Consider the following 22,395-nt stretch of genomic DNA (forward strand, 5'->3'; position numbering starts at 1 on the left):
TAGTTTCCGCGGGATCCACATACTTGGGTGGTAATTTCACCGGTTGCTCCAGCACCCGTATTCTTATTATCACAAATTCGTCAACTGGAATATCTCTGCATTGTTGGTATAATCTAGGAAGATATAGTTTGTTATCCTCACGCCCACCCAATTGGTTAACTTTTCTATCTGCGGGAGCAGTGGGTAGTGTCTCTCGAACCTTGTTAGATTTAATCTCTTTTTCGGCGCGTCCCATTCTCTTTTTTGCTTCCGAAAGCCAAACTCCGGCTGTGTATAACCCCTATTTATTCTGCTTTTTCACATTATTACCACATTCCTTATGTATCTGTTTTATAAGGGATTCCAGCTTTTCTACATTTAGACGGCCATCAAAATCGTATTTCTTTTTCCATCTTAGACAGAAATCGATGTTTCTCTTGTCTTTCTGTGCCATGTAACGCTCGTCTCCCGTTAGTTCTGGGGCTTCTTTCGAGGCATTTCTCCCCATTCTTAATCCTTATCGTTACTAGTAGCAATGTTTTTAAACACTTATCTATGCCTTTCTATATCATGTTAAATTCTATGTGCGTGCAGTTCTATAAATTTGTAATTTACCGTTACTTAGTTACTTCTAGTTACTATCCTGTCTGCCTATGTGTGTGTTCCTTTAAAAATAATCAGTATGTATTTTCCATCCTGTGAACCGCGTCCATAGAAGACTTTTGATCGGACAATAACATTTCACCCATAGGATATTCCTTTTGGGACTTTCAACGTAAAATGTCTCAAATCTCACTACTCTAGACTAAGTTGACCTCTCCTGTGAACCACGTCTATAGAAGACTTTTGATCGGACAATAACATTTCACCCATAGGATATTCCTTTTGGGACTTTCAATCGTTAATGTCTCGAATCTCACTAATCTAGACTAATCACTTATCATTTGATATTAATTTCTTTCAGCATTGTACAGGTTCATTTATTCTGTTCGCCTAGAATTACCCTGCCTTCTCACCAAGCCTAATTTATCCTCACCTGATTTAACATATCTATCTGCTACTTTCCGCAGTCAGCTTCCCATATACAGATAGACTATTAGGTAAAAACTTTATTTAGGTATGTTTATTGAATTATTGGCCATCCTATTTGTACGGAACAAGCGTCCTAATTCTCCAATGCGTACTATATCACTTCTTAATAATCCTTGGCTTGCAAAACCAGGCCGTATTAAGCTCTAGTTTATTTGGTGGTAGCGCACCTTACCTCAGGTCAATTTCGGACCTGCTTCCTTTTTATCGATATCCTGGTTAATACCCCGGTAGAAACCCATTTTATTTGTTCGGAATATTCAAGCACCTATTATTGATCAAATTCAACTCCTTCATAACATTTTAATCAATAAATATCCTAAATAATCCCTCCCAAATTCGAGAATAAAGGCTACTTTACCTGGCTGCCGGCTGGGAAAGCATTGTTCATTTGAATCTAGTCACCTTCTCTGTCCTCTGTGATAATACGCAGGCCTGTTTTAATTTGAACCTCAATTCAGAGGTCAGGTCTTTAGTAAAACGAGTCAGAACTCGTTTCGTGCACGATTTTCAGCGTACTATCTCCAGGCACAGTGAGAGTTATTTAGATCTGGCTCGAAGGACCAAATTGATAGAGGGATTCTAAATTCCTGTATGTTTTATTGCCAAAACCAATTCGCACTCATTTCTAATTCATTAATGAGTTGTAAGTTCATTAATTATGCATGAAGTAGATCGAGACCAGTCTTAAAAGCCAAAGGTAACAGCGTTTATTACAAGAGAGTACTAACCACATACACATATTTCCACAGGTTATAAACTGAAAATGACGTCAGCGTTTTCTAAACCTTCTATCTATTTCACAAGTAGAGGGGCCCTCTAGCTCTGGAGCCTTCGCGTTATCAGCACGAAGTCAAGGCCAGTCAGTATAAATCAACATTCTAGACAGTCTGGAGATGGGCCGTTCCCACCACCTGGAGATTGTACAACTGAATGAACTAAGGAACAGACCTTCATTGTTACTAAACTCCTGACTACATTATATACAATTGGGAATGGGAGCAATAGAGAAAATTCACATGTACAGTACATTATAGCATTTTGGCTAGTCAGTTCTGATTGGAATGTATACATAATTAGTCATGTCAACCATAATTTTCTCTATCAACGGGCACATCGCTCACCACTCCCGAGTATACTACTCGCCAATGTCCAGTCTCTTGACAACAAGGTAGACAAAATTCGAGCAAGGGTTGCCTTCCAGCGAGACATCAGAAACTGTAACATTCTCTGTTTCACAGAAACATGGCTCTCTTGGGATATGTTGTCGGAATCGGTCCAGCCATCGGGCTTCTCCATGCATCGCCCTCTGGGAAGAGGAAGGGCGGGTGTGTATGCTTTATGATTAACAACTCATGGTGTGATCATAACAACACACAGGAACTCAAGTCTTTCTACTCACCCAACCTAGAATTTCTTACAATCAAATGCTCGTCAGAGAGAATTCTCGTCAGTTAAACTCACAGCTGTGTACACCCCCCCTCCCTCAAGCGAACACCAAGACGGCCCTCAAGGAACTTCACTCGACTCCATGTAAACTGGAAACTATATATCCGGAGAGTGCATTTATTGTAGCTGGGGATAAAAAGTACAAAAATGAAATCAATGTTACCTAAATTTGATCAGCATATTGATTGCACGACACATAGGGCTAATACTCTCAACCACTGCTACTCTAACTTCCGCGATGCATACAAAGCCCTTCCCGCTCTCCCTTCAGCAAATCCGACCACGACGCCATCTTGCTCATCTCGGCTTATAGGATTGTTTTGATTACACGGACTGGAATATGTTCTAGGCAGCGTCAGGGAACGACATTGATCTATATGCGGACTCGGTGAGTGCGTTTATAAATAAGTTCATTGGAGATGTCGTAACCACTGTGACAATTAAAACCTAACCTAACCAGAAACCATGGACGGATGGCGACTACAGCTCAGCATTCAACACCATAGTACCCTCCAAGCTCATCATCAAGCTGGAGGCCCTGGGTCTCAACCCCTCCCTGTGCAACTGGGTCCTGGACTTTCTGACGTGTCGCCACCAGGTGGTGAAGGTAGGAAACAACATCTTCACTTCACTGACCCTCAACACTGGGGAGTCAATATGGGCCAGCATCTCTGTGGAATGCTTTCAGCACCTTGTAGAGTCCATGGCCCAATGAATTGAGGCTAATCTGAGGGCAAAAAGGGGGGGTGCAAGTGCAACGCAACATTAGGAAGGTGTTCTTAATATTTTGTACACTCGGTTTACACGCAAAATAATGTCATATTGCAATCAGAACATAGCATTTTACAAACAACATCATATGACTCTATAAAGGAATAACCCAATAAAGTGCTGTAAGGGATGGATGCAGATTAACACAAATATTGATGATTGTCCTTCTGGAAGGTTCTCCCATCTCCACAGAGGAACTCTAGAGCTCTGTCAGAGTGACCTTTAGGTTCTTGGTCACCTCCCTGAACGAAGGCCCTTCTCCTCTGATTGCTCAGTTTGGCCAGGCAGCCAGCTTTAGGAAGAGTCTTGGTGGTTCCAAATGTCTTCCAGTTAAGAATGATGGAGGCCACTGTGTTCTTGGGGACCTTCAATGTGGCAGACATTTTTTGGGAAGCCTTCCCCAGATCTCTTTCGGTCTTGGAACTCTACAGACAATTCCTTCGACCTCATGGCTTGGTTTTTGCTCTGACATGCACTGTCAACTGTGGGACCTTATATAGACAGGTTGTGTGCCTTTCCAAATCATGTCCAATCAACTGAATGTACCACAGGTGGACTCCAATCAAATTGTAGAAACATCTCAAGGATGATCAATGGAAACAGGATACACCTAAGCTCATAGCAAAGGGTCTGAATACTTATGTAAATAAGGTATTTCTGTTTTTTATTTGTAATACATTTGCCAACATTTCTGAAAACTTGTTTTCGCTCTGTCATTTTGTGGTATTGTGTGTAGGTTGATGAGAAAAAATGAATTTAATCCATTATCGAATAAGGCTGTAAAAAGGTGTCTGAATACTTTCCGAATGAACTGTACCCTACTGGGACATGGGAAGATGCAATCTGAAAAACGGGAGCCGCGGAGCAGACAACTTGCACGATAAGGCTAAAGCTAAGTTTGCGAGAATAAATGTGAGACAGTGCGTGGTCTGATTTATGGTTTTATATGAACCGCGGGCACGTCCTCCTTTCCTTCCAGTGAAAATGAATGGGAAGCGGTGTTTCAACGCACGGCACCGCTTGCTAGTGAACATGAACACGAGGCATTTGCCTGCGCAGAGCGTGAGGGATATAATCCATATTTTCAACCCTAGTGACCATCTGAAAGGTAAGCGTCAGTACAGAGACAAAGTAGAATCCCAATTCAACGGCTCAGACACAAGAGGCATGTGGCAGGGTCTACAGTCAATCACGGACTACAGGAAGAAATCCAGCCCAGTCACGGACCAGGATGTCTTGCTCCCAGGCAGACTAAATAACGTTTTTGCCCGCTTTGAGGACAATACAGTGCAACTGACACTGCCTGCTACGGAAAAATGCGGTCTCTCCTTCACTGCAGCAGAGGTGAGTAAAACATTTAAACGTGTTAACCCTCGCAAGGCTGCAGGCCCAGACGGCATCCCCAGCCGCGCCCTCAGAGCATGCGCAGACCAGCTGGCTGGTGTGTTTACGGACATATTCAATCAATCCCTATACCAGTCTGCTGTTCCCACATGCTTCAAGAGGGCCACCATCGTTCCTGTTCCCAAGAAAGCTAAGGTAACTGAGCTAAATGACTACCGCCCCGTAGCACTCACTTCCGTCATCATGAAGTGCTTTGAGAGACTAGTCAAGGACCATATCACCTCCACCCTACCTGACACCCTAGACCCACTCCAATTTGCTTACCGCTCAAATAGGTCCACAGACGATGCAATCTCAACCACACTGCACACTGCCCTAACCCATCTGGACAAGAGGAATACCTATGTGAGAATGCTGTTCATCGACTACAGCTCGGCATTCAACACCATAGTACCCTCCAAGCTCGTCATCAAGCACGAGACCCTGGGTCTCGACCCCGCCCTGTGCAACTGGGTACTGGACTTCCTGACGGGCCGCCCCCAGGTGGTGAGGGTAGGTAACAACATCTCCTCCCCGCTGATCCTCAACACTGGGGCCCCACAAGGGTGCGTTCTGAGCCCTCTCCTGTACTCCCTGTTCACCCACGACTGCGTGGCCACGCACGCCTCCAACTCAATCATCAAGTTTGCGGACGACACAACAGTGGTAGGCTTGATTACCATCAACGACGAGACGGCCTACAGGGAGGAGGTGAGGGCCCTCGGAGTCTGGTGTCAGGAAAATAACCTCACACTCAACGTCAACAAAACTAAGGAGATGATTGTGGAATTCAGGAAACAGCAGAGGGAACACCCCCCTATCCACATCGATGGAACAGTAGTGGAGAGAGTAGCAAGTTTTAAGTTCCTCGGCATACACATCACAGACAAACTGAATTGGTCCACTCACACAGACAGCATCGTGAAGAAGGCGCAGCAGCGCCTCTTCAACCTCAGGAGGCTGAAGAAATTTGGCTTGTCACCAAAAGCACTCACAAACTTCTACAGATGCACAATCGAGAGCATCCTGGCGGGCTGTATCACCGCCTGGTACGGCAACTGCTCCGCCCTCAACCGTAAGGCTCTCCAGAGGGTAGTGAGGTCTGCACAACGCATCATCGGGGGCAAACTACCTGCCCTCCAGGACACCTACACCACCCGATGTTACAGGAAGGCCATAAAGATCATCAAGGACATCTACCACCCGAGCCACTGCCTGTTCACCCCGCTATCATCCAGAAGGCGAGGTCAGTACAGGTGCATCAAAGCTGGGACCGAGAGACTGAAAAACAGCTTCTATCTCAAGGCCATCAGACTGTTAAACAGCCACCACTAACATTGAGTGGCTGCTGCCTACACACTGACACTGACTCAACTCCAGCCACTTTAATAATGGGAATTGATGGGAAATGATGTAAATATATCACTAGCCACTTTAAACAATGCTACCTTATATAATGTTACTTACCCTACATTATTCATCTCATATGCATACGTATATACTGTACTCTATATCATCGACTGCATCCTTATGTAATACATGTATCACTAGCCACTTTAACTATGCCACTTTGTTTACATACTCATCTCACATGTATATACTGTACTCGATACCATCTACTGTATCTTGCCTATGCTGCTCTGTACCATCACTCATTCATATATCCTTATGTACATATTCTTTATCCCCTTACACTTGTGTATAAGACAGTAGATTAGGAATTGTTAGTTAGATTACTTGTTGGTTATTACTGCATTGTCAGAACTAGAAGCACAAGCATTTCGCTACACTCGCATTAACATCTGCTAACCATGTGTATGTGACAAATAAAATTTGATTTGATTTGATTTGATTTTGAAGTAGAACAACACTTAAAAATTTATCAGGAACATACCAATGAAGTATGACTTTTCTTGCCAGCTAGTGAATGTATGCACTAGACATATTTTAGAAGTTTATTGGCAGAACACGTCTCCTTCCTGAGCAGTATGACGGCCGCGTGGTCCCATGGTGTTTATACTTGCGTACTATTGTTTGTACAGATGAACATGGTACCTTCAGGCATTTGGAAATTGCTCCCAAGGATGAACCAGACATGTGAAGATCTACAATAATTTTTCTGAGGTCTTGCCTGATTTCTTTTGATTTTCCCATGATGTCAAGCAAAGAGGCACTGAGTTTGAAGGTAGGCCTTGCAATACATCCACACGTACACCTCCAATTGACTCATATTATGTAAATGAGCATTTCAGAAGCTTCTAAAGCCATGACATAATTTTATGGAATTTTCCAAGCTGTTTAACTAGTTAAGGCTCATTTGTAATTCATATATACAGAAATATATATTTTTAAAAAACTGTACACTACACTTCCTATGCATCATGTAAATACTCCAAAACCGGTTAATCTCAATATCTAATTTCCTTCATCCGTATTGATCTGATGAACAAAGGATAGTTGTAGTATTTCATCAAATGAGAGACTTAATTTCAACCAGAAGAGAATGTGAAACTCTTTATTGAAGTTAATTATCCAAGTGTTATAAATACATGCATTATAAATATTACAATTGTGATATTATGAATACAAGTTCAATCTTTACTTCAATATGTTGTGCATTATAAAAACAGAAGAAGAAAGAGGTGGCGAGAGAGGTGTAAAAGACAGAAAGGGAAAGAGGGAAGGACATAGGAGTAGTGAAAGCAGCCCGTGTTTAATGAATCACAGTGCCATCCTAATATTCTCTCAGCTCATCACAATTACATAAGTGTCTCTAGTGATCTCCTAACCAGCCTTGGGCTCCCAGTCAGCCTGAAGGTTATCTTAATAGCGGGTGAGGTGGCGATGATGGGACTGTGGGTTGGCATCCTCTCTCACATCAAAACATACCTGCAGACGAGAGACAGATGGCGAGATATCATTTTTAAAAACACAAGACTTAAACATGCTAACACTGTCAGTCATCAATCATCAGAAGGTGAAATGCAAAACTGACCTTGGCTCATTAAATCTGGGACTACTGCATCTCTATCTGTATTTCAATGTAAAGCATATCTTTAATAATACTTCCTGTTGACCTGACCAAGTGACATCTCACCTCTGATCATGCTGTGCCCTCTATGTAGCCAGTTCAGATGCAGGAGGGGTTCACCGACAGCTGCTATAACCTAGAGGATTTAGGGAGAAGGGGAGAGAGGGATGTGTGTGTGGCCTCACCTGGTGTCCACACTAAGTGGCTGCAGTGTACTCTATGCTGAAAAACATGAACGGACACACGAGGACTAACAATATAGAGTAGTTATATAAATAATTAAGTGTCTTACTGTTCTCCATGGTTGGCCCTCTTTCCTTTTCTTTGAAGATGGAAGGAGCCACAGCTATACACTTGAGCCTGCTTACTGCACAACATAATCAATCAATCAGGTTGATACATGAGTGTGTAGGTGTGGGTTATAGGGTGTCTAATTGTTCTGCATTTTTTGATATGGGTGACTTAAAATAGCCTGTTTTGTTTTTGTACATATATCACACCCTTACCTAAACAGCACCCTCACCTAATAAGTAGAAATCAAAGTGATAGAAAATGGGAATTGAATTACTGCAGTTGACATAGCTAAGTAAAGGGAAGAATCCTCTTATTGCAATGTGGATGGCTCTTAGAAGAGCCTTTGGTTGTGCATAGTCTAGTCTATGATGTTGCTATGGAACAGCAAACTCTTCGAAGAAGTAGGAGGTGAAGATCTCCTGCACACGGAATACCCGTCTTGCTGCGTTGTTGTACCCCATTCTTGAAACATCCTGCAGAGCAGGAGACTTCTACTCTGGCACACAGTGGTGAGCTGCAGATCCCCTCCTGTTCCTCATGTCCATACTCATGAAGTTATGAAGGACATAGGTAGCCATCACACGCCTGAATTCCTCCAGGAGGCAGTCCCAGATGACACTGGTCACCCAATCTTGCAGTGCCCTACACGGTAACTTGGATCATATGATCCAAGATGGTGTAGAATTCAGACGTCTTTGTCTTGTCTCGTCCCATGTATATATCTTTTTATATCTTTTTCTTTGCATTATTTTTAATATTTTTCCTAAACGTCAACTTCAAATTACTATCCTGCAAGCCGCCTCACCCAATGTGGTGTGGATCTGTTTTTTTTCTTAAGTAATTCTATTTACCTCCGAACTGGAATACCTCAACTGAAGCTATTAAGCTACCAGCTTTCAGACAGGTAACCACTGCTAGCGGTTATCAGCTAACCTTTAGCAACGTGTTTCAAACCAGAGCATACCGGACCTATTTTTCTCCCCATATCATTGGATTCCTACTGCAAACTCTGAACCTTTTCATCTGGATCCTTGCAGCTAGCTAACCGCAACCCCGGTTGACTACTCCTGGCTAACGTTTCCGTCCCGGAGCTAGCACCAACTAGCCTGGAGCTAGGCCATGCTAGACCCATCTCCCGGCTAGGGCTCCTGGGCTACTCCTGAAGCCCACTCCTCGGCTACAATATCCGGACCCCTTCTACTGCCGGTACGGGGCACGGAACCCCGCCGATCCTTCACGACTGGAATACCGGCATAATCTGCCGGAGGATCCCAACAGGCCCCTCAGGTGCGACATCCCGTGAAGGCCCATTCTGCTAACTGTGGCCTGCTAGCTATCTAGAGCATATTGGACTGTTAACTGAGCCATCGGACAGCTTCTTGGACCACTATACCCATTTTGCCAATTGAACTTGGACCCCTCTGCTACTTGGAGCCCTACTAATTCCACGACTGGTCTATCGACGTCACCGCACGAGGAGGCAAAAACAGACTTTCCCCCATTGTGACGTCCATATAAGGCCCTTATGCTAGCTTGCTATCCCCGGCCTGCTAACTGTCTGAATCGCCGTGTCCCCAGCTAGCCCAACCACTCACTGGACCCATACGATCACTTGGCTACGCATGCCTCTCCCTAATATCAATATGCCTTGTCCATTACTGTCCTGGTTAGTGATTACTGTCTTATTTCACTGTAGAGCCTCTAGCCCTGCTCAATATGCCTTAACCAACCATGTTGTTCCACCTCCCACATATACGATGACATCACCTGGTTTAAACGTCTCTAGAGACTATATCTCTCTCATCATTACTCAATGCCTAGGTTTACCTCCAATGTACTCTCTTCCTACCATACCTTTGTCTGTACATTATGCCTTGAATCTATGCTATCGTGCCCGGAAACCTGCTCCCTTTACTCTCTGTTCCGAACGTGCTAGACGGACAGTTCTTATAGCCTTTAGCCGTACCCTTATCCTACTTCTCCTCTGTTCCTCTGGTGATGTAGAGGTTAATCCAGGACCTGCAGTGCCTAGCTCCACTCCAACTCCCCAGGTGCTCTCATTTGTTGACTTCTGTAACCGTATACATATATGGTAATGGGCTATAGTGCATAACACAGAAACCTCATAATCCCCCTTTTTACACCCCCAAGGGGTGTAACCACACCATCCGATATACTAGGTTGCTGATGAACCCAGGAACTTTAAACCTTTATTTTGTGAATATATGAAGTGATGCACATCCCTTTGTTGATTAACATATATATAAACTGGAGTTTTTGATTCCCCCTTTTGACACCCACAAGGGTGTCACTCATTATCCTTTATTTCAGCGGTCCCAACATAGTAATATGTTAATAGCATTTCATGAAAATAATAAAAAAGTTTATTAATAAAACATTATTTTAATTTTTTTACAGAAAAACAGAAAAGAAAAATCAACCAAGAAAAATAGAAAAAAAATCGACAAGTGATATATGCTTTTGTCTCCCCCTTTTGACACCCATAAGGGTGTCACTTAACAAAAACAGGATAAAACTTTATTGTTTATTGACATGTAAGATACAGGATAAAACTTTGGTCATGGAAAACAGAGTAAAGCAGAGCAAAGCATTATCATAAACCATCTGGTCTTCTCAGCTACTCCTATCCTGTACCAGGTGGGCTCCTTGCCACCCAGGGACTCTAAACCTTCACATAAGAGAGGACAAGTTATATCGTACACGTTATGTATTTAAGAAGTTATCATTCCACGACCTCACCCATAGCAAACCAGGGGTCATCCTCAGTCAGCCCCATCCTCCCCTGAAAGCTTGATTCAGTATCAGCATCTCCAACTGGAGCATCAAGCAAAGGCATCATGCCTGAAGCCTTCACCACATATGTAACAGACTTCTTAAAACACGGTATGATGCAAGCAGCACAACACATCAATAACAAAAATACAAGAATTAGGGTCAGAAATCCAGTAACCACCATACCAGTGTACTTACCAAACCAGGCTCCCAACCAAGAGAACAGTCCAGACTCCTCCACCCCCGCCATGGTCCTCATCTCAGCAGATAGTGCATCAAGCCCACTAAGGGCCTTAGATATACTACCATCTCAACTGGTGTTATTAGGAATATACGTGCAATATTGTTCACCGAACATCTTGCAGACGCCCCCCTGACTAGCAAGAAGCATATCCAAAGCAAGTCTATTCTATCTGGCAACCCTAGATGTGGCCTTAAGCTGTTCAGACATACCAGTGAGTGCATCACGGGAGTAATTCACAAAAAGCTGTTGATTATAGTAGATATAATTAATCCATGCAGTCTGTCTTGCATCCACTGGACCTATAATAGGTAGTAAGTGCCAGAGTCCATCATTCCTACCCAAGGTCTGAAACTCATGAGGAACCCCCACTGGCACTCCCAAAAGGTTAGTGTGTATGTCAACTACATCCTCTGTCCATGGAGCACTACGTCTATGTCTCCCATGGGATGGAATGTCTTCAGGTCCCCTGGATACAGAACCCAACAGCTGCTCAGCAGTAACATCAACAATGGCCAGTGGAATTATCAAACTGGTCAGAGCACACGTACCTTGCCAGTATCCTCTAAGAATGGGTCTCAGCACTCTTTTGGGTCCACAGATCCACCACACATCAGCCAGACCACTAGTTTGGTTTAGGCCTGTAACTGGCCAAGTGGAATTAATGGTTATGTTACTACTGCAATCAGCTTCAGACAATCTCCCATAATCAATGCCATTACCTGTACCCGAGATGCAACTGTAATTGCCCCCATATGCCTTAACACCCCAAGGGGCCCGATGAGGAGGTACTGTAGGAAACACAAGGCTCAAAGAGGAACAGAGAGTTGAATTTGGCTGAACCTGGTAAAAACCTCTCAGAATACACAACCACCCCTCTCCTTCTCCTATAGCAAATGGGTGTGTAGCCAGAACAGGTCTAGCATGACCAGTGTTTCATGTAACTCATGCAGTCCTTTCTTTTCAGGGTTTTAGCTGTATACCTCATATAAGACAGCCACAAATTGTCACTACCATCAAAACCAGTCTCAGTGCCTAATTGATCAATAGCTGAATAGTCTCTAACATTAATTACCTGAATAGGATTTTTAACACAGTGGTGGTAGGTGGCAGGTTCGGTCCAGGGGTGGTAGAGGAGTGTGTCTGGCCCTGGTTTGTCTGGGACCTCTGGTTTTGGCAGCACCTTAATAGAAAACACACCCATCGTGTCTGTCCCGGTCCTTTGTAGTCCGAGGGTGTAAGTGCCTGCATCAGAGAGCTTAATAGTTTTGATGGTTAGTAGGATTTCATCACCTTTACAAAGTTCAACAGTGCTTCCAGATTTCCCCCATATCATGGAAAACCAATCCACCTTTGTGGGATCCCCTATGCTATAAGGATACCCTCTTCTCCTATCCCAGAACTGTCACAAATTGTCATGTAATCCCCATACGGACACCCTCCCAATTTAATTTAATTTATAATTTTCATCCACTTGTTCTGTAGACATACATTCAGCACTCCACGAGTCAGAACCTGGAATCCGCTGGTACCTCACCATCTATTGCCAGTCCTGGAAATAAGGCCTCGTACACAGGGAATTAGACAACAGCCCCATAAAACTAAAACAGTCACACAGGTGAATGTAGCCCATAATACAGTGATCATAATAGTTTTTCCCATTTTCCGAACATACTATCAAACCAATTAGTCAGAGAAGTATCCACCCCAGAGTTTTCTGCCAAACCGTGAGCCAGGGTGGTCAAACCAGCTGAGGCTTCGGGCACTGATTCGTCCGGAGCTGTGTTATTTGGGATGTAAGCACAAACATGGTCCCGATAATCACGCATACTTCTCCCTTTTCAGCCAATAACATATCTAATGCAATTCTATTCTGCCAAGCCATCAGGCTGGTTGCTTCAGTCTGTTCTACAAAACCTTTAATAGCATCTCTGGTATAATTGTTAAAGCGCTGTTGATTATAATAAATATAATTAATCCAGTCCACGTCCGTGGAACCCCAATGTTATCAATGTATACTTTGTCCTTCCATACTGGGTGAGTGGATTCATATAGCCCTCTCTCTCCAAATGAGCTATGACCTGTGTCCACGATCAATATGGGAACCTGCACCGATATATCCCATAATGGCTCAGTGTCCTAGACTGCCATGTAGTTAGAGACTCCATTTTGGTCTACATAAAACTCCATTGAGAGATCCTTCCCAACCTCTACTCTAACTTCCTGTCTACCCAGATCTAGGGATCTCTTATGCTTATTTTGGAACAAAATCCTCATCGTCTAAACCATGGGTCAAATTACCACTCTCCGCATACTCAAGTAGGACGTGCTGTATCAGGAATATGGCACCCACGATAAAACAGCTCAGACGAACAGCTTCCATGTGAAGCCCCACCCTTTCCTCAAGAACACATCACTTAGCAAGAGCCAGACACATCTTCACCTATATGAACAAAAACAGGGGTGACAGGACAGGGAGGGTTACTTAATTCGAGAGATGGCCCCCGGAATTCTGTTAATTCCAGTTCTCCTCTCGAACACTGTTTATTGTTTGACAGTGTCATTGTGTCTTACCCTCCCGCCGTGCAATATGAATCCAGGTAGCTCTTTCAGCTAGCTGTCACCAGGAGTCCTTGGTATGGTCCCCCCAACTAGCCTCTGGGACTGGATTGAGTGACATCACCTGTAGTTCACCTGTAATGCATAAAATCCTGGACATACAGGCTTGGTTAACAAACAGTTTCTCACATGTTTTATCTGATTATATCTTTAGTTTCTTATCCAATAGGCCCCATCCTATCCTAGATCACAATTTACCCATCCCCCTTTTGATACCTGGCTCTGCCCAGGTAACAACCTTACCTACTCTAAATAATGACTTAGGTAAGATTAGTATATTATCCTTCTGTTCTGACATTATCATGTAGGAGCTCCCCTTTCATTCTCCCCATGTCCAATTCTTCCTTTTGTCTCCACTCAGTAACTGTTATCTACACATTCTGTTATCTTTGCTCGTCAAGGCTCCCCTTCTAAAACTTCTCCTCTCTGCTTTCATTCAATTCTAGAGTGGACTTCAGCGTTTTCAACACCTTTTCTACCTCCTGATTAGCCATTGTCTAATGTATTTCAATTACTTGTTTTAATTTGAATACAATGTAAATTATCAGGTTCAATTGTGTGCTGCCTTAGAATGTGTCCCAATCTAGCCACTGTCTAGTAAACACCGTGCACTTCTCCTTTACTGTTTCTAAACATAACCTAGTACATCGACTTAATGCCTAATGTACCACAATCATACGGTTCGACTCTCTCAAACCTTCAAACATACATCAGTTCGAATCACTCAAACCCTACAAACATACATCAGTTCGAATCACTCAAACCTGCAAACATACATCAGTTCGAGTCACTCAAACCTGCAAACATACATCAGTTGCAATCACTCAATTTAATATAACCAGGTACTATAACCCTTATAAGGATCTATAAACCTTTCATTCAAACTTGATACCAGCTACAACTGAAATATCTAATGTACTACAAATGCTTCAGCAACCATCCAATGTAACACAGGTCTTTTTAATTTGTTGGCCTGCAGATTTTATCCGTAGATCATTCACTCTGATACAGCACGCCCACTAATATCCCATTGCTACTGCACTCACACAAAATTTACCCAAAGTAAATATCCATTTATACTAGAAATATTTCCTCATGCACACCAGTACACAGCATTCATTGTTACATTGCGATCCTGCTCACACACACACTTGTGAATTCCTTTAAACAATCAGATTCACCGTCTTTCAAACAACTGGGTACGCGTTACACCAACCGACCCATTTAGTACATTACATACCATAAGAGCGATCGATCAGTTCAAAATTGCATTTACCACAGCATATATGTCATATTCAATTATTTTTGTCAATTATAGTATTCACATAATTTGGTAACTTACATCAAACAGGTGTCTCACAAAACTAAAATTGGATAACTCCAATGTGCAGAACTTTAGTTTTTCACAACAGGTGTCTGCTTACCTCTTTTAGTTGACCGGTCAGGATTTGTGAGACACACCGTCCGACGACAGTACTGGCCAATCGGCCGATAATTTCCAGCGTCATCCTTCTACCAGATCACGTCGGTGGTCACCAAATTGTTAGGGTTGCATAAATTCGAATCTGGTATCAGGATAAATATGACAATGAGTCACCGATTGTATACTATGGATTTTTTATTAGCTAAGCAATAAGTGGTAAATGCAATTTTCGTATATACGGGCTCTCTGTCCCACCTCGCAGGGCAAAAACAGAGAACTGACAAGATGTATGTAAACAGTATTCTTTATACTGTGATAGACAGTTCCAACCCGTCTGTTGGCCTATTGCAGGCGCTGAGGCGGGTCCCCGCCTCTTGGCGCTTCTGTTGATAGATGTAACTGTCGCTTCGAAGAACATCCATGCGCTCATACCGTTATCTCGCACCTGGCTCCTGTTATCTAACAAAAGACCGCTTGTTCTCGCAACACCCCGGTCTGAATGTGCCCCCCTCCCAACTCATTGAACAGTTCCTGTCTTCATGCTACTTTTCCATCATGAGAAAGGCCCATGGCCTTGAAACTGTTAACAATGTTTCAAGTCAGCTATGTTGCATAACACATACATACATCCACACAAGCAAACAGCAGATAATATTCAATCACATATATGGTAACGGGCTATAGTGCATAACACAGAAACCTCATACTCTCTCTCTCTGTCTTTCTCTCAGCCAATACTTAATGTGAGGGTGACATTTAAAAAATGGAATGCAAAGATATAATGCCAAACGTAACCAACTGTATTGTTTCAAATACCCACATTAAGGAGTTTGACCTTCTTATTGATGGTAGGAAGAATACCATCAAAAAATATTTAGAATATTTTATCAATGATGATTTGATAACATATTAATAATCATTAATACATCGCTATCATTCATGTTTCACTTTCCTCCTACAAGACACCTTACACCACAAAAACCTTACAGCTAAAGTGCTAACCAGCATTATGAGCAACACAATGGCCAGTAGCGTTGCTACGACGTCAACAGAGTGGTAGGTGAACCAGGACATCTTATAGGACTCTGTCCTCAGATGTGCCGCTCCTTTGTTCCTCATGACAAACTCAATCCAGAACATGGCGCGGTCCAGTGGTTTCATGGGCTGGTCCTTGTGCAGCCTGGATAGCCTTTGCATGTTCTCCCTGTAGTTCGGCTCATAGAGAACAGCCTTCACTGCCTCTAGGAAGATGTCTCTGTCTACGGTGGCGATGTCCACTATCTTAGCCACTCCCTTAGCCCTCATCCTATTGAGGTTGTCTTGCTGGTCGAAGACCAACGGGAGGCCGACAATAGGGACACCGTGGTAGATGGCCTCCTGGACTCCATTGGTTCCGCCGTGGGCAACAAAGGCTCGGGTCTTGGGGTGTCCAAGGAGGTCGTTCTGGGGGAGCCAATCCACTAGTAAGGTGTTGTTGCCCACGGAGGTGGGCCTCTTCCCAGTGTGCCTCCAGACGATCCTCTGAGGCAGTTTGGCGAAAGCAGCTGCGATGTCCTCAGCGATGTCCTCAGGAAGTTGTCCCACCAAGGTCCCCAGGGACATCATGATGACCCCATGGTCCCCAGACCTCTGGACAAAGTCCTCCATGTCCTGGGGAAGCGGCTTTGAGGGCTTGCACTGGAAACCGCCCATGTAGACCACGTTTGGCATGGTGGGCCGTGGAAACTCAAAGGTAAAGTCATTCCTCATGAGCCATATGTCTGCTGCCTGGAACAATGACATGTAGTGAACGTCAGGGCCGAAGTAACGATGAACGAACGGAATGTAGTTAGGGTCTATGACGTATGCAATTTGAAACCTTGTAAAAAGATAAAACAGAACATTTTTGACTCTCTCTTGAAAAGTCATTTTGTCTGTCAACAGTGCTCCTGGCAATGGGACATATGAGAGAGGCGAGGGGGCTATGGCAAAGTGACCCTCGCCCTGGACTGTCCATCGGACATTGAAGACAAGAGGGAGACCAATGCGATGAGCCAGAAACACGCCCCCACCAATGGCAGGATCCGTCAAAACCAGGTCATAGTTTGCATCGCGAAGCGAATGCATTAGTTCGGCATCTTCGAATATCGTAGTCATCATTACAACCAAATCCTTGTGTAACTCATAGAACTGCTTCACCACCTCAAGCTCCAGACTCATACGAGACCAGAAACCTCTGCCCTCCCTTTGGATCTGCAATTGTCTGGTCACAAACAAACTAAAGACCTCCTCAACAAATCCACCACCAGATACTGGGATGGTAATGCACGAGTAGTGAGGGGATTTCTCCTTGATGTACCAGTTGGTGGTTGGACGAATCACTGTGATGCTATGGCCTCTGGAGTGCAGCTCTTCGATGAGGACTTTCATATTCACCCAGTGGCTTCCATCCAATGGGAAGACCAGCACGTTCCCCCCATCGACAGTGGTGAGAGAGAAGAGCAGAACAGCAAACGTGACCAGGGCTGGTTGATGCATCTCTTAGGTGAATCCTTTGATAAAAGATAAAAAGGAAGAATTGTTTGTTACAGAGCAACTCCATCTCTTATATCCTAATAAATAGGTTTTTAATTACATTAACATTTTAGTCACTAAGTAGACACTCTTATCCAGAGTGACTTACAAGTAGTGCATTCATCTTAAGATAGCTGGATGAGACAACCACATATCACAGTTGTAGAAAATACCTTTTCAGTCAATAAAGTAGTTGTTGTCAGTTCTAGTGCTAGTGCTAGTAGAAAAATACACATTTTCTCTGTTGATCAATAATTTACTGTGTTATTCATATGTTAATCATGTACAGTGCCTTCAGAAAGTATTCACACCCCTTGACTTTTTTCAGATTTTGTTGTGTTACAGCCTGAATTTAAAATTAATTCAATTGATATTTTGTGTCACTGTCCTGCACATAATGCCCCATAATGTCAAAGTGCAATTATGTTTTTAGACATTTTTACAAATTCAGAAAACATTTTAAGCTGAAATGTCTTAAGTCAATAAGTGTTCAACCCCTTTGTCTGAATAAGTTCAGGGGTAAAGATTAGCAAAATAACAAGTTAAATCAGAAGATGTATAGACTCACTCACACTCTAGACTCTCTCTGTTTACCATAATGTTTTATGACTATCTCATCTCTGTACCCCACACACACAATTATCTGTAAGGTCCCTTAGTCGAGCAGTAAATTTCAAACACAGAAAAAACCACGAAGACCAGGGAGGTTTTCCAATGCCTCGCATAGAAGGGACTTGAAAATGGCTGTCTAGCAATGATCAACAACCAACGTGACAGAGCTTGAAGAATTGACGAAAGAATAATGTGCAAATATTGTAAAATCCAGGTGTGCAAAGCTCTTAGAGACTTACCCAGAAAGACTCAGATGTAATCGTTGCCAAAGGTGATTCTAACATGTATTCACTCAGGGGTGTGAATACTTATGTAAATAGTATATTTCTTTATTTAATTTTAAATAAATGTGTAAAAATGTCTAAAAACACGTTTTATCTTTGTCGTTTTGGGCTAATGTGTGTAGATGGGTGAGAAAGAAAATATAGTTATTCAATTTCGAATTCAAATGTTAGGGGTATGAATACTTTCTAAAGGCGCTGTACAGTATATACATATGAAGTGGGTAAAATAGTATGCAGACATTATTAAATTGACCATTGTTTAATATCTATGTACATAGACATGAACCTCTAAATGCAGGCCTCAAGATATGCGGCTTTCAGTTTGCACAAAGTCCAGTGTAGTTCCTTGTGAGCCGTCACAGTGTCGGCTTGGGGGCAAATATACACGGCCGTTACGATGACCGAAGAAATTATCTCAAAAGGTAATGCAGTCAGCATTTGATGGTGATGTATTCCAGATTGGGAGAACAAATGGACTTGAGTTCCTCTACTGTACGTTACCACAATCACACCATGAGTAGTGAATCATGAAACATACACCTCCACCTTTCTTTTTCCCGGAGAGTTCTTTCTTCACATATCACAGTCCTAGTAAGTACATGTTTCCTCAATAAAGTAGCTATCAGCAAAGTCAGAGCTAGTAAGGGGGAAAGAGTCAGTGCGAGTGTTCGTTAACGAAAGACAATTTTTGACAATAAAAATGTACACAATAAAAATCTTTACACTTACTGTAAATAAGTAGTCAATGTTCAATTGAAAACGTAGAGGCACTGTGTAATGCTATGAAGTCTTCCAATGCTGTCACAATTCTCCCAGTCATTGTCAAGCCTTCAGGCACATTACTTCTAAAGTTGTGCAAGTTCTCTCTATGTCTGGTAAAGCTTGCTTGTTCCGTGACACAATTGTTTCCACTGGCAAAGCCCAGATGCACCACAAAATATGTATAGGATGGGAGCTACTCTGACAACGTCTCTATAAAAACTATTATTTTGTTTACATACCTTACAAAAAGCTTTGTTAGACCTCACTGAAAATATTCAATCAAAGAAGTTAATCTAATTTGAATGGTGGTGCTGAGTTTTATATGGATTTGTATAACTACAAATGTTTGTGGAGGATGCTTCTTGAGATGTAAGATATTTATGTTGTGTAAAGGCTATTGAATCAACTCAAGTTCATAGTTCTTCTGTATAAGTTTAGATCGATATGAGTTCCAATGGGTTAATCTGAGAACGTTGTAGGTCTGATGATGCCATGTTTTCAACACCAGACACTGAGATCAGAAACTGTTTCAACAACAGGTTTAACTATTCCGATATTCCACTACTTTAACTGTTACTTTAAACCAGATTTTATTCACATAAACACTTACCAAAAAAAAAACAGTCTGCAAGTAGCCTTAAATCCAAAGTGATGTTTGGCCAACCCCCCCCCCTGAACAGCAGTTTGCAAACAGTGAAAGTAGTCCTATGGTTGTGGCTTTGAGCTGGAGTAACCTAATTTATGCTGCCACAACTAATCTGTGTTCTCTTGTTCAAAGTTCACAAGTTCTGACATGCAGCGTAATAACACCCCTGTAATTGCGTAAGGCTTTTATGTGTTGGCTCCCTGTTATTTATTAGGAAATGGTCATTAGTTCAACATTGTTATAGTGAACTAAAATGGAAACTTAAATGGAAACTAATTATGAAAAAACTGTTTAGTAAACTGAAATAAAATAATGAACCAATCTGTTTGAAAAACTAAAATTGGAGTTGGTCCAGGGAGTGGGTCCAAGGCTGGTCATGTGTGTCAATCTCCTAAGTACTCTATGCAGCCTACTGCAAATTTGGTTTGATATCCATGTCATTTCAATACAGTCATGATACTATAAGTATTATGGGCCATAATTCATGGATAATACGGTCTGTTTTCAACACACCTCAGCAATGTTTCTCAGTGTCTTTATATAAATGACTGCCTGTCTGTGCACACACTTTTTATTCTGAAAAGTGTGGAAGCATCTACCTGCGAAGGGGAGTCTACATGGTCGTAGTAGTAGTTTAAATGCTATGAGGTTTTTAGTGTTAATTATTTTATTTGACCATGGGAAAAATAGCTACAGTACTGCAGGGAAACAACATGCACGTTTTGTTGAACTGAGCCGTAAATATTACTTGTCAGACTTGGCCACAGGGGGGCAGTCCTCTCATACAAAAGAATACAGGCTACTTAAAAGCATTCACCAATTCTGCATAATGGTGGTTCCATGAGGACACACTACCTGCACTATTCCCACACAACACCAACAGATGCAACTGCAACAGATGGTATCAATTTACACCCCCAATAGGGTTGTTGGGCAAACTACTTTCATATTTCACAGGGAGTTTCCAGGATTGTGTTGCAGATTTGTCAGACAGTGATGTGGTAATATACTGTACATCGTTGACATGATATGAAGGCACAGAATTAACTGAGTTTTGGTGCCAGTCACTGTTCTTCTTATTCTTTTTTTGGAGGAAAGATATTTATTGTTTGAACTGCACATGTTTGCTTATATATTTGTAAATCTTTGTCTGTGTCTTTGTGTGTGCGTGGGTGGGAATTACAGGGAGAATTTGCATTGGCATTTTGGGGAACTAATGACAAAGGTTAGGATAATTTACTGTTGCGCCTTCTTCACCACACTGTCTGTATGAATGCACCATTTCAGATTGTCAGTAATGTGCATGCCGAGGAACTTGAAGCTTTTCACCTCCACTACGGGTCCTGTTGATGTGGATGGGAGTGTGCTTTCTCTGCTGTCTCCTGAAGTCCACGATCAGCTCCTTCGTTTTATTGACATTGAAGGAGGTGTTATTTGTCTGGCACTACTTCACCATGGTCTTAACCTCTTCCCTGTGGGCTGTCTTGTCGTTACAGTAAATGCAGCCTCAAGATATGTGGTTTCCAGTTTGAACAAAGTCCAGTGTAGTTCCTTGTGAGCCGTCACAGTGTCGGCTATGGGGGGAATATACACGCCGTGACGATGCAGCTACTGCAAATTTGGTTTGATATCCATGTCATTTGAATACAGTCAGATGTGATACAATAACTATTATGGGCCATAATTCATGGATATTACGGTCTGTTTTCAACACACCTTAGCAATGTTTTCAGTGTTTTTATATAAATGACTGCCTGTCTGTGCACACACTTCTTATTCTGTGTAAAAGGTGTGTAACTGGCTGCAGTGAAGTCAGGCGCAGGAGAGCAGAAATGGGTAACAACCGGAGTACTTTAATAAAGCAAAACACACTGTACCCAGAACGACAAAATGCAGGTTGAAATAACCCGTCGCAAACCAGTCTAGTGCACATACACTTTACAACAAACAATACCACACAAGGACATGGGGGGAACAGAGGATAATATACACTTAGATTAATGAAGATGTAAACCAGGTGTGCGGTAAAACAAGACAAAACAAATGGAAAATGAAAAGGTGGAGCAGCGATGGCTAGAAGACCGGTGACGTCGACTGCCGCCCGAACAAGGAGGGACCGATTTCGGCGGGAGTCGTGACATTCTGTAAAGTGTGGAAGCATCTACCTGTGAAGGAGAGTCTACATGGTCGTAGTAGTATAAATGCTGTGAGGTTTTTAGTGTTAATTCTTAGATTTTATTTGACCATGTGAAAAATAGTTACAGTACTGCAGGGAAACAACATGCAGGTTTTCTTGAACTGAGCCTGCTCAGCAGGCCACATAGCCAACCATGTGGGCCAGTATGTGGTCTACTGAGCATTTTAGGTTAGCGACCTCGGGTTCATAGAGCTAAATAATTTATTAATAATTTATGAATTTTAATTATTTTATATTTTTACTCGTGATTTGCATGCAGCAACCCTGCA

General features: G+C 42.5%; 1 protein-coding gene across 2 annotated transcripts; it reads right to left on the reverse strand.

Moving 5' to 3' along the window:
- Positions 1–15,249: 15,249 nt before the first annotated feature.
- On the reverse strand, positions 15,250–20,046 carry LOC135539240 (UDP-glucuronosyltransferase 2A2-like). Of its 2 annotated transcripts, none has more exons than XM_064965096.1 (2): positions 19,894–20,046; positions 15,250–17,603 (listed from the first exon to the last, which is right to left on the reverse strand). In XM_064965096.1, the coding sequence occupies exon 2, from the start codon at positions 17,587–17,589 to the stop codon at positions 16,006–16,008; it is 1,584 nt and encodes a 527-aa protein (XP_064821168.1). In that variant the 5' UTR covers positions 17,590–17,603; positions 19,894–20,046; the 3' UTR covers positions 15,250–16,005. The 2 variants fall into 2 exon arrangements, with proteins under 2 accessions (XP_064821168.1, XP_064821226.1); XM_064965154.1 differs by lacking the exon at positions 19,894–20,046 and adding an exon at positions 19,251–19,514.
- Positions 20,047–22,395: the final 2,349 nt, after the last annotated feature.

This window comes from Oncorhynchus masou, chromosome 1, assembly GCF_036934945.1.
Source record: "Oncorhynchus masou masou isolate Uvic2021 chromosome 1, UVic_Omas_1.1, whole genome shotgun sequence".
Lineage (NCBI taxonomy): Eukaryota > Metazoa > Chordata > Actinopteri > Salmoniformes > Salmonidae > Oncorhynchus > Oncorhynchus masou.

What these genes read in the sequence shown, in the direction of transcription:
- LOC135539240 (XM_064965096.1), bottom strand. Translation starts at nt 17,589, where the DNA reads ATGCATCAACCAGCCCTGGTCACGTTTGCTGTTCTGCTCTTCTCTCTC.